Raw genomic sequence first — 13,641 nt, forward strand, 5'->3', positions numbered from 1 at the left:
TTTCTGGAAACCTTACAGATGATCAATATCTACAATAGAACCTATCAGGACACAATTCATCCATTCATCAATCAATTCATCCATCTATCAATCATTCATCCATCCATCAATTCATCAATTCATCTATCAATCCCCCCATCCACCCATCCACCCATCCATCCATCCATCCATCCATCCATCCATCAATTCATCCTAACTAGATGCCCGAGCATCCTCAACTGGCTCCTCTCGACGTGGAGAAGCAGCAGATCTACTACGAGCCCCTCCCAGATGACAGAGCTTTTCATCCTATCTCTAAGGGAGAGCCCAGACACCCTGCAGAGAAAACTCATTTTGGCCGCTTGTATCTGCGATCTTATTGTACGGTCACTACCCAAAGCTCGTGACGATAAATTTTTCCACCGTGGTTCACAGCTGAGTGTGAGGCAGCTGGGATAAGAGTCAGCTCCTCTAAATCCGAGACCATGGTCTTGAGTCAGAGAAGGGTAGAATACCTTCTCCAGGTCAGGAATGAGGTCCTGCTTCAAGGGGAGGAGTTTAAGTGACTCGATGCAATCTGCTGGGTTCTCTATGTAGGAAACATTTTACTGACTGGCTTAACGAACTAAACTGTATTGGAATGTTTACTTTGTGAAGTGCCTTGAGACGACTCTTGTCATGATTTGGCGCTATTTAAATAAACTGAATCGAATGGATGTGAATTAAGTATCTCAGGGTCTTGTTCTCATAAAGTCGATTTTTTCAAATGCAACTAAGCTCAACTCTTCTTCAAATAAACAATAAATGTACCTCTTGGTCTAGTTGGAACGTAACTATTGACCGGTTCTTATATGTAACACCAACCACTATCAAAAAGATTGGTTCTGAACTGTGTTCTGGGCAGAATGTTGTTGTATTTGGATCAAGTGTTCCTGTAAAGTAAATAATCATTTCCTGTTGTTAAACATTTACAGGGAACCGGAAAGATGTTTTCAAGGAATTTCTCAAATGCAACTTTAAATAGGAAGGACAGACAGCTTCAAAGCAAATGCATGAAAACCTATTCTTTATGGCTCTAGGTGAATACAGAATTGTGCTGCACAGGACAAGTGTGTCACATACGTTCATGTTGTCACTGGAGTCCCCAGAGTGGCTCTTTCAACAATACATTCACTGATTCTGTATAGATAAAGAGAATTTGACTATATCTGTCATCTATTTATTTCTATTTTCTCTGTTTTAGTGTGTTTAATTGGAACATCTTGAATGTTAAAAAGACTTTAGTGTTGAAACAACAGAAGATCTGCCCAAAATGTTAATTGCTGTCAAGTTTTTGACTAAAGAGGCAGCATGTGGGATTATTTAAAAGAGGAAGCGTGGGTGAAAAGGTCTACATGTCTGAGCCAAAGGGCTTAAAAGCTCCAGGGTCAGAGGGTTATCTTCACTTCCACTCAACACGTTATTTCCATCCAGCAGCTTGGGAGATGCCATGGTTTGGCCAACTTGCTGGTTCAAACGTAACCGGCCCCGTTAGAAAACGTGCTCTAATTTTCATGATGGCAAACATCCATGAGTGGCTCAGCGCTCGCTGCTCCACACACTCAAAAGGCCACGACACACCAGAACAGAACGACATGGTGGGAACAGGGGAGGAAAAATGATGCTGAGGATGAAAACCTGCATGACTCTCAGTCATTTCTTGCATCTTTCTTTAATTTTAATAGACAGGTGGAGAAGACATTAAACTCCATAGGGGATGCATTAAACGCTCACAGCTGCATGAAGCCGTGGCCTGGATGTGGTTATTGTTTGGACTTCAGCTGCTGCTGTGGTTCAGCCTGTGGTTTTACATTTATGTCCAGCTGCTCCACCACTTACAACCATCGTACCACAGGAGTTCGGTGGTGCAGAATGTGTGACAGCAGGAACATGGACAGCTGTGTCATCTCAAACGTGCAGTACGATCGGTCAGTAAGAGCGATGGGAAGCACATTCTGATCCAAAATGGTGTGCACGCTTGTGTCTGAGCAGTCGGAGCTGAGCGAGTCTCACTGCAGGCAGCAGACTACTGTAAAACAAGTTAAACGTATCAAATTACAGCTCTGACTCTCTACGGAAATGAAAATGTTATTGCAAAAGTGACAGGGAGAAAGGCTAACAGATGAGAAGTAAAAGTAGCCTTCAAAATCTTTATGTGAGCTGCTGGTCTTACTTCTCTAATGGTCCACTGTTTTTGAGGATGAATGAATTCAGGAAAACTTAAGTTTTACTAAATATTTATTAGCATTTTGGTACACTTACCCAAAGTTTTGTTCAAGCACTTGACTTTTTTGTTGTTGGTTATCATCGCTGTTCTAATGAAGGCTTTAGATCAGTTTAGATCAGAAGAAAACCGTTTTTTCCTTCAGAACCCCCTTATCTGTGTCCACAACAAGCCAGGACCCCCCGATCCCAGCTCCTACCAACATACACACATTACAGTGATTAAAAGCAAACTTTTTACAGACAGACACAGACATAACTGTGGAGTTTGATTATACTATTGTGTGTGTTGTTGGGATTTTTATGAATGTAACTTTTACAAATATAACAGTGGTAATTGGAGCACTCAGGTGAGTAAAGTTTTTAATTGATGCAAAATCAAAATACTACAAACTAACATTTCAATGCCAAATGAGTCAGAGTTAAAGAGTGCACTGATTAAAAACTTTACTCACCTGAGTGCTCCAGCTCCCCTACTTTCTTCCTTTGACTGTCCTCTAGCTGTGTGAGCAGCGGTGCAGTGGATGATGTGCAGAGCACCGCATTTGACATAATATTGGAAACCTCAGCACTGACAATCTTGTGGGGGCCTCCTTGGGGGTCATGGACCCCAGGTTCAGAACCACAGGTTCAGAGGATGAGTAACTTATCGGTTCAGGTGATGACTTTGGAATTCTGAACGTACTAATGAGTAGTAAAGACTGCATGGTTCAGGACGGGTTTATTATTAGATTTTGGGATTTTTTAAAATGCATTAAAGGGTTAAATGCATTACATTTTCAAATAAGCCACTTTCCAAATAAATATAGAGATGAATCAGTCATTAAATCAGTCATTGGATCAGGTATGCTGGAGCATGTAAACATGTGGGCGACGGTGGCACAGGAGTTAAGTGTTCGCCCCGTAATCAGAAGGTTGCAGGTTCGAGCCCCACTCAGTCTGTCGCTGTTGCTGTGTCCTTGGGCAAGACACTTAACCCTCCATGCCTGCTGGTGGTGGTTGGAGGGGGCGTTGGTGCCTGTGCTTGCCTCTGTCAGTGTGCCCCAGTGCAGCTGTGGCTACATCGTAGCTCATCGCCACCAGGGTGTGAATGTGTGTGTGAATGGGTGAATGACTGATTGGGTTGTAAAGCACCTTGGGGGGTTCCGGGACTCTAGATGGTGCTATATCAAATACAGGTCATTTACCATTTAAAGCATGCAGGGCAGTGGGCCTCAGGGACAAGAACATAGACCGGGTATAATGTAGACTGGCAAGTCATAAAGTTTGGCCATGACCCATGGACAGAGCTTGGCCTTAAGGTGGAATCTATGATTGTCTTTTAAACTGTCTTCATTGGACAGTGTTATGACCAATCAGAGCAACTAACGTAATAATCGCCATGGAAATTGGTCAACAGGACATTCCACCTTACACCATCGCAGAAGATGAAGAAGAAGAAGATGATGGTGATGATGATGATGATGATGATGATGATGAAGCAAATATATCTTTCTTTTTAAATAAAGGACTCAAGTATCTGCTCATGTCTAAAAAAAAGCCTTAAGTCTAAATCATCCAACGTTGAGGCCAAAGCATTGTTCCTGAGCTGGCGCCATCTTTGTAGTTTTTCTCTATTGCAGCTCCGGTGCTAAGCCTGCCCAACAAATGTAGAGTGCTGTGATTGGTCCAACCTAAAATTGTTTGGGCCAACGGTAGACCTGCTCAGGCTACAATGGAGCCTGTCTAGGGTTAGGGTTGGGCCAACAGAGCTAAATCCTTGGCTACTGCTATGATTGGTCTAGATTTCTATGCTAAGTATAATGCACTTAATATTAAATAATAATAATAATAATAATAATAATAATAACAACAACAATAATAATAATAATAATAATAATAATAATAATGCATTGAACTTATATAGCGCTTTTCTAGACACCCAAAGACGCTTTCACACACTCTCACATTCACACACTGCTAGTGATGGTAAGCTACTTGTAGCCACAGCCGCCCTGGGGAGGTCTGACGGAGGAGAGGCTGCCATTTGGCGCCATTGGCCCCTTTGACCACCACTAACACAGGCAAGTTGGGTGAAGTGTCTTGCCCAAGGACACAACAGCAGGATACCCCTGGCGGGAGCTGGAATCAAACCCATGACCCTCCGATCATGAGGCAACCCGCTCTACCACCTGAGCTACTGCTGCCCCGATGAGTCTGATTGCCTTATAAATAATAATAATAATAATAAAATGAATGGTTTAGATTCTTTCAAGTCAAAAACGACACTTATCCAGAAACATTTCTGCTGTAGTCGGATAAATCTCAGTTCAGAGAATCAGTGAGAATTTCTAACTCAGGCGTCTAGCTAACAGCTGAAGTTGGATGAGTCAGTTATTCCAAAGATACCAGCCATAGTTTGTTTTGCATTTTTATGCTCAAGTGATTGCTTCAGCAATTGTGAAAAATTTGCCTTTAGCTTGACTCCAGAAGAATTGACCTGATTCTCTAAAATGAGATCACTCTGATTTCTGATGATCACTCGCAGACCAAAACACTTTCCCACTGAAACGAAAAACAATCACTGAAACGTCTTGAAGACAATTCTGACAATCAGCGATGAGAAATCACATACCCATTATTACACTGTGGGATCAAATGTGTGACTTACCAACCCATCACAATTACTGATGGCCACGGAGGCATCTGGCATGTCAGTCACATCCCCAGTGAAAACACAGTCCCTGTGGATGCGTTCCTTGGCCTTCTCTTCAAAGTCCTCCTGCCATTCAACAAAAGCCCCTGGGGCCACCAGCCTCCGGTTGGCCCTCAGGCGAAGGTGAAGTTCTTTTCCAAACACAGTGACGTTGAAAAACAAGTGCTGACCTGAGTGAGGGGTGACCGAGGGCATCTCTGGGGCACTGCGGGCCACCCTTCTTCTGTTGCCAGGAGCAGAGGGATTTTCAGTAGCAGCAGCAGCGTTTTTACTTCCACTTCCAGCAGAGAGCACGTGAGAAATGTACCGGCCATGGGAGTCTGTGCTGAATGGCACAATTAGACCGTATTCACTCAGTTTTTCTGATGGAACACAAAAAAAATAAAATAAAATTGTTGTACAAATATTAAAGACAAAGCAGTCCTGATTGTTTCTTAAAGCAATGTGGGCAAAATGCAGAAATCAGTGGATATTTAACAACAATAAGGCAATCAGACTCATTCAAGTGTGTATCATATACGCATTTATGCACATATTTATCATAATTAAGGTTTTAAAAAGTCAAACCAAAGAAAAAGAGAATGCCCACCTTGTGTTTCTGCTGCTAGAATTTGCTCCAGAACAACTTGACTGAGGGACAAGCACATCAGTAAATACATACAATCCATAGCGACAGCTGGAGTGTGAGAGCGGACACTCCAACTTCTTTCTTTTTCTTGCAAACCTTGAGTCGTGTTCTCCTCTCCACGTCTTAAAGAAAAGAAAAGCAGAAACGCAGGAGAAAAGTTGCTCAGCGGAGTTGAGCTCGTGCGACGCGGCAGGGCATTTCTGAGCGCTCCCGTCTAGACAGCAGAGGCGCGGATCCTCACAAGTTGCTTCCAGTCTTTCGGCCTGCGCTGAACTGCATAAACCGAGTCTGCCCCGTCCATTTAGGGAGCCGAGCGCGGGGGGATAACTGGGGTCCTGATGACGACAGCTCCCCGGTAGAAGGACCAGGATGGTTTGAAGTAGTTGCCCACTTTTTCCTCCCCCCCCCTTTTCCCCCTCTCTCTCTCCCTCTCTTCCTCTTTCCTCTTCAAATAACTTTTAGTAAGTTAACATACGCCTATAAGGAGGGAGGAAAGAAAGAGTCTTGCAGGGTTCAGATGTAAAGACAGAGTGTCCCAGTGGTGGAACATCTGCCGCCCAGTCGCGCACAATTACGCACCGATGGCGCGGCGGCGGAACGGCTGAAGTACGGCGCACAGCGGGAGCGCATTCTCTCAGCCACACAGCCATCCAGTCAGGATAACTCATAGGACGTTATATCATCATATTAAGTGTGGAGAGAGAAAAAAGTTCTACCACCTCCTCCACGAACCTATACTTTTCTTTCTGTTACAGGGTGAAAACATCCAGATGCAGGGCACTGACTCACTCAGCATGTTTCCATTAGTCCACAAACACATGTTAGTGATAACATGACACTCAATCAAGGGAGGCATTCCTGCACTTCTCACTGACAGCAAAAAACAACAAGCCACACTTCAAAACAGCCAATAAACATAAAATATGAACATGGAAACATAAGATGTGTCTAAAATGGAGCGATAAAAGCACCTACAGCCAAAAAAAGGGAGAAAACCTGCATTTTGGATTAAATTTAGGAGTATTTTTAAAGTGTCACAATTGAATTTATTGCCATCATATTTACTTAAAAACAGAAAATAAACTGATGAAGTCTAAATAATAATAATTATTATTATTATTTATAATATGGCCTAATCCTGCAGATGTCACTGTGAGCATATATGCTCCCTCATTAGAAACAATCCCTGTGACATCATCAGGATGTGTGAAAACTCCCCAGCAGATCTCTCTGGGAGTTTTATTTATTATTATAATTTTTTTGGCTCCTACTCTCAGACATGACCATGCTGAGGCTGAACCAGCAGCTCCCTCTCTCAGTAGGAAGAGAAGGGGGTTGGGCTCCAATGAGTTTTGACTTTCAGGTGTTTTTTGTCAGCGAGACATAAGGTGTCTAGACTGGACATGCTTTTCCTTTTCCCCCAAGTTCCTAGAATGTGTCTAGGCCCCTAAATGACAGCTCACTACCTTTTATTTCCTCAATGTGTGGCTAATTAGCTGGAAGCTTCCAGGATGGTCAATGCAGAGCAGGTGTGGGTTGTGCAGTCATGGCCTTGGGGCGGCTGAGGGAGGATTGGTTGGTGAGCCGGGGCTGTGCATTAATAAGCAGTGGAAACTCACCACAGTATTAAGAGATGGAAACCATTAACAAACTCTGAGAAGTTTTATGCTGTTTTTCCATCCATACTGTTTGGACTTTTTTATTTTTGTCTCTAAAAGCCAGGAAGACATTCCACAATATAGCATAGTATTCAGTTGGAAGCTTTATTTTCTTTCCCCTTCAGAAATGAGTGGCTTGCCTCACAGTTTGTGGTTAAGTCCACACACAAGAACAATTTTCTACCACAGAACACTCTGTCCTTTACAACACAAGTAAGAGCAAAACATGGTGCGTATTCTCCTTCTAAAATGAAGCCAAGCGCTTATGATTTGCAACAAAAGCTGAGGAATCACAAATTCTTCAGGAGAAAATACTTAAATACACTTTAGCGTTTTCCCTCAGAGGCTCCACACGTCGCTGCAGAAAGGCAAGCCTTTTTCCACACTCTGTGCTTCCAGCAGTGAGGAGAAGTTACAGTCCAAACTGTGAGAGTATGCATGCCTCAGTGTGTGCTGTAATGTTGTCTAGTCATGCCAGTGTACTGAGAAAATATGTGACTTTGCAGGAGATGCAAAGCAGCTGCTGGTCTGTCAGCAGTTAGAGGGCAGAGGAGCGTCTGTAGTTGAAAGGATTGTGAGATTTGAGGCAAAAATATTCTGGATTGGGATGCGTTTCATTTGTCGGGCTTTAGGAAGTATGATTTGGCTTGCAGTGGTGCGCGTGTGTGTCTCTTTTATTACAGCCTTTTGTACTGAGAGTAAGATCTGATTAATTGTCTGCAAATTAAGTGATGAAATACACTTTTTGTGAGTTTTATTTATACAAACAATAATTTATTCTAAAGCATCAACAGGGCAGCATGAGCTTGCATTTTCAGTTTTTAGTGTTTTATACTGTAAAATACCTGGTCTAGCTGCATTTAATTCAGCTTTTTTTTTTACATTTACAGACTTTTAAATACATAAAATAGTCAGAAATGTTGCTGCCTGAAAGTTCCTCCCAATCCCCCCAAATTCAAACGGATTTACCAAAAGTCTATTTCTGATATACGTATAACTAACATTAATCATAAAAAGTAAACCTATAAAATGGTCATGGTGATTGTACCAGCAACGACTGAGGCTCCAAGGAACAACTCCCCTGAAGCTGTCTTTTTGTTGTTTTTCTGTTGGGCTGTTGGGCGCCAAAGAGCCATGTTAAAGAAAACAGGTGAGGCTTGGAGAAGGAAAAGGAAATTATTAGAAGACACTTTCTTTTTTCCACCATATTAATGTACTGCAAGACATTGGCGGTTCTAGAGGCGGGGCCACAGGGCCATTGGCCCCTGCTGAAATATGATTGGCCTCCTGTTCTGTCACTCATCTGTTCTGCTTCCGGTCGGCAACAAGATGGCGCCTGTACTTGGCTTAGCCGCAGTCACCGGCCACTTTTTCAAACTTTTCTCCACTAACCTCCTCTTTTCCACCTTGCTCCTGTCTGCGATCCTCTTCAGTAGTGTCCCTGCTACCATCTCCTATGATCGCCAGACTCTTATGTCCTTCCGCTCGTTCACGATCGCCCAAGATGCACCGAGGACGTATCATCCTGTTTGTTTACCTGAGCGGCGCACTGGCCCGGAGCCGAACGCCGATCACGAGCTGCGCACCTCCAGCTATGTTTGTCCGGTCCCGGGAAAACGTTGGAGGAAAAGAGGTAAACGAGCAGGAATCCAGGTGAGAATAAGACTTCTCTTAAAGCGTGGTTTATCTAGTAAACATCGGCGTGATCTTCTAGCTTCTTGTCCTTTGTTTGGTGACCTGAGCGCCACTTCCGCATTCCCGCCAGGCCGCGTTGGGATGCGGTTCATCCGTCCAAGTTTTTTAAGGTCGGTTTATCCTCATTCCTCAGTGGTTTCTCCTCCTGTTCCCTCCATAAGTGGTTTTTATAAACACCGTGGATCTAACTGCTAATTTACGTCCACTAACTCTAGCTGTTTCTGTAGTTTCTGATTCCTCCTCCTCACTCAGCATGGCTCTAATAAAGACCCGCTCTTCTAACAATAAGACTTTCTTGCTCATTGATTTAATTCTCTCTAAAAACCTGGATTTTCTGCTTCTGACTGAAGTTTGGCAGCAAACATCTGATTATTCTGGTCTGATTGAACTCTGCCCGAGTGGTTATTCTTTTCTTAGCCAGCCCCGTGGTTCTGGTCGTGGTGGAGGCCTAGCTGTTGTTTTCAGAGACCATCTTCCTTGTAGCTCTACAACCTCTGGTCACTTTGCTCCCTTTGAACTGCAGCTGATTAAAGTCGGGCGTAAGGACCCGTTCTACTGTGCTGTGGTTTATCGTCCACCTGGTCCAAAAAGTTCTTTCCTTCAGGAGCATAGTGACTTTCTGTCCTCCTCTGTGAAGCTGTCCAGACTGGTGATCGTGGGTGACTTTAACATCCATGTTGATGATCCCTCTGATCACTTTGCCATGAATTTCTCCAGCCTTATGGACTCCTTCAGCTTTACCGAGCATGTTTCTGGCCCCACACACACCAGGGGACACACTCTAGACCTTGTTTTTACCCTGGGTCTAAATGCTGACAGTGTTTGTCCTGAGAACGTTTATATTTCAGATCACCATTCCATTTTCTTTAACTTGTCAGTTTCTGCGACCCCACCTCCTGCTCGCCGTATGGTTAGTTCTCGTTTTCTTAATGAGAGCACAGCTAGCAATTTTTCTGCTGCTTTTGATTCACCCTGTTCTTCTGATAACGACCCAGATTCCTTAACTTCTCAGTTTAACGAGCACTGCCTCTCCATTCTGGACAACATCTGTCCTGTCAGAACCAGATCAGTTCCTGCAGTGAACCCTACTCCCTGGTTTAATGACAGCCTTCGCAGCCTAAAGCGCCAGTGCAGAAAAATTGAGCGTTTGTGGAAGAAAACCCATCTCCACGTCCATCTCCTGCACCTAAAGGATCTTCTGACATCCTTTAACTCTGCAGTCAGAGATGCTAGGGTTTCCTATTTCTCCAACCTGGTGTCCCAGAGCAAAGGGAACCCCAAGGTGCTGTTTAACACCATCAGCAGCATCGTCTCTCCTGCCTCTCCTACAGCCTCCATCCACACTGTTGCAGACTGTGAGAACTTTCTGTCTTTATTTGTGGACAAAGTCAATAAGGTTAGATCTAGCATCTCTCCTTCAGCCTTATCGCTGCCTCTCCTGACTCCAACCAGGCCCATCATCCTAGATAGCTTTGCTCCAGTTTCTTTGCCTGAGTTAACGAAACTAGTTAACTCTATGAAGACCTCTGCATGCCCCCTCGACATCTTACCCTCATCTTTGTTTAAAAGTGCTTTTCAGTCCATCTGTCCCAGCGTGCTGTCTATAATTAATTCTTCTCTGGTCACTGGTCAGGTCCCTGCTTACTTTAAGAACGCTGTAATTCACCCGCTTCTTAAAAAACCGAGTCTCGACCCCTCTCTCCATAGCAGCTTCAGACCCATCTCCAAACTTCCGTTCATCTCCAAGATCTTGGAAAAGGTTGTGGCTAAACAACTCACAGCTGCTCTTGATGAACATAACATCTATGATAGCTTCCAGTCAGGTTTTTGTAGAGCTCATTCTACTGAAACAGCTCTTCTTAGGGTCTCTAATGACCTTCTGACTCACAGTGATGCAGGGGACTGTTCTGTTCTGGTCCTGCTGGACCTGACTGCAGCCTTTGACACTGTTGACCATCACCTGCTACTGGAGAGGCTGAGAGACTGGGTGGGCCTATCAGGATCTGCTCTGGAGTGGTTCTCCTCTTATCTCTCTGAGTGCTCCTTTTCTGTGGCCGTCTCCAAGTTTAGGTCCTCCACCACCTCTCTTACCCATGGTGTGCCAGAAGGTTCTGTGCTGGGGCCTCTGCTCTTCCTCCTCTATCTGCTTCCTCTTCAGCACATCCTGAGCTACTTCAAAGGAATCTCCTACCATCTTTATGCAGATGACATCCAACTGTACATCTCCTTCAAGCCCCATGAGATGTCTAAGCTGCAGCTGTTACACACCTGCTTAGACTCTATCAAAACCTCGATGGCTGGGAGCTTTCTTCAGCTGAATGAAGATAAAACTGAGATCCTCATCTGTGCCCCAGACAAGCTGCTTCCCAAAGTCAGAGACTCTCTTGGTCAGCTTGCTTCTCACACCAAACCATCTGTCAGGAATCTTGGCGTGACCTGTGACCCAGCTCTCACCCTGGATTCTCATGTCAGTTCTCTTGTTCGCTCTTCCTTCTTCCATCTCAGGAACATTGCTGAGTTCCATTCTGTCCCGCTCTGAACTTCAGACAGTTATCCACACCTTCATCTCCTCACGCTTAGACTACTGTAGCTCTACAGAATGCCTGTGCTCGGGTTCTGACCAAGTCCGCCAAACACACCCACATCACCCCGCTTCTCCTACAGCTTCACTGGCTGCCAGTCAACTTCAGGGTTCATTTCAAGATCCTGGTTCTGGTCTATAGGGCCTTACATGGACAAGCACCATCTTACATTGGTGATCTTCTTAGTCCCTGCACCCCCAGCACGTCCCTGAGGTCCAGTGATCAAAGCCTACTGGTTGTGCAATGCACCAGGCTAAAGACCAACGATCATTTGCTGCTGTGGCCCTCAGACTCTGGAACTCTCTCCCCCTGAGCCTGAGATCAGTGGACTCAGTGGTCTCCTTTAAAAAGCAGCTGAAGACTTACTTGTTCAAGCTGGCTTTTGTATGACCTTCTTCACCACTCTCTCTTTATTCAGCTCTCCCCACCTATTCCACCTTCCTCAGGAACCACTGATTTCCCTCTTTCCTATTCACTCTCTCTTAACTTTTTTTATCACAATTGTCTCTTTTTGCTCATTTTAAATATATTTTTAAACACTTTCTAAATGCTTTTTTATATTTTTACATTTTTTGTTTTTGTGAAGCGCCTCGTGATTTTTATCTTGAGGCGCTATAGAAATGATATTTTCTTCTTCTTCTTCTTCTTCTTCTTAGAGGTGGTTGCAATTCCAGGTCCAGACCCTAGTAGTACTAATGAGTCAAATGAGAGTTTCAAGCATGAACTCTTGGGATGTTGGACTTCTACTTGGCCCCTCTATGAATATTGTGACCGCTTCATGGCCAGAAAAAGATCTGCTGCTGCTGTGGCTACAAAACACCTATCAGATGATCGAATAAACTAGTCTCAGGTGTTTAATCCGACAGAAAAACTCAAGTTATTGCAGATGTGTAAAAGGTCAGTGACATGGTTATAAACTTGAATTTTGAAGTATAATGATTAGCCAAATGATTTGTGTAAACGGTGGTATGAGTAGAAAAAATGGATATTACCGTGGTAACATTTGCACAGTACCTTATTGGTCTCTTTTCAGAAAGACTAGACAAATATTAAACAAAATATGTCATTATTTAGACCTGATTATTAACAATCATGTGTGTAACCTTCAAGTTTTAAGGTAAATCATGTCCATTTGGGGAAATTTTAAGGTTTGCAGCATCCTCTGTGGATATAACATTCATGCTTTTATGATTTAGATTTTGGTGCTCCCAATAACAGAATCTTTGGTGAACATGATCAAAAATGAGATTTTAAAGGCTATTTGTCAATTGGATCCTTATTTTTCTCCTGCTGGTTGAGGCTTTTCATTACCATGCTCATTGGGGTGAGTAATGTGGAGCCTATCAGGGACTCAGCTCCGGTGCTCGTGCTTAATGAAGACCTGGATGTGCAAACTAAAGCGCATCACTTCACCGTCTCGTTATAACTAATCAAATCCCTTAGATGACTGACAGAACACTTGACTCTGAGGTGTTTGTCAAGTTGCCTTTGAGCACACAAGAACAATCAAAGAGGTTGGTGATGCACTCATGCACCCTCACACCAGCCCCGCATCTCCTGTCCAGACTGCCTCTCTCATCTGCAGTGGGAAGCTTTCCACATGAAGTTCATTACATCCTCTCTCTGTGCTCGCCCCCTCAATGCTGCTCTTTGTCCATCGTAATCTCTGCATCCTTCAGAACCACTAGCTTGAGTTTCACTTTTGAGAGTATCTCAATGAGTTTGGAAAGGATTTCAAAGGCAAGGGGGGCGCTATATCATCCAAGCATGGTCCTCATGTCCTGGGTTTATCTTGACCTGGAGTCGAGTTGGCCACATGCTGCAACTGAATAGCCCCTCTCCACGTCCACATGTTGCTGCAACCGATTTGTCTCTGCTGGTAAAGACAGGTTCAGGGACATTTACAGGACTTTGTAGAGGTTTGCCCAGCGAAAAGTAGCTACTGTGCATCATCCGTGAGGTCAAATTAAAGGAAGCCAATGTGGCAAACTCTGAAGTATGAATTTGGGTTTTGAGTCAGGACATGCTGCTGTTTGATAGAAATCCAACAACTTCCGCACTCCAAGAGATAAGCCTTCTGTGCACTTACAAGACGGGAAGTGATCTGAGATATCAGTCTTTCAAAGCGGGCCAGCGGAGCCA

The 13,641-nt window shown here is 44.0% G+C and overlaps 1 protein-coding gene across 3 annotated transcripts in view; it reads right to left on the reverse strand.

Moving 5' to 3' along the window:
- LOC107387834 (A disintegrin and metalloproteinase with thrombospondin motifs 14) overlaps positions 1-5,825 on the reverse strand; it is a 69,187-nt gene extending 63,362 nt beyond the window's left edge. For all 3 annotated transcript variants that reach the window (XM_070545675.1, XM_015963043.3, XM_015963040.3), the window contains exons 1-2: positions 5,526-5,825; positions 4,892-5,298 (exon numbers count right to left, since the gene is read on the reverse strand). In XM_070545675.1, coding sequence (XP_070401776.1) covers positions 4,892-5,298; positions 5,526-5,604 — 486 coding nt within the window. In that variant the 5' untranslated portion in view covers positions 5,605-5,825. The remainder of the gene's footprint in view (positions 1-4,891; positions 5,299-5,525) is intronic.
- Between the last annotated feature and the right edge of the window lie 7,816 nt (positions 5,826-13,641).

The sequence above is a fragment of the Nothobranchius furzeri genome, chromosome 16, assembly GCF_043380555.1.
Source record: "Nothobranchius furzeri strain GRZ-AD chromosome 16, NfurGRZ-RIMD1, whole genome shotgun sequence".
Lineage (NCBI taxonomy): Eukaryota > Metazoa > Chordata > Actinopteri > Cyprinodontiformes > Nothobranchiidae > Nothobranchius > Nothobranchius furzeri.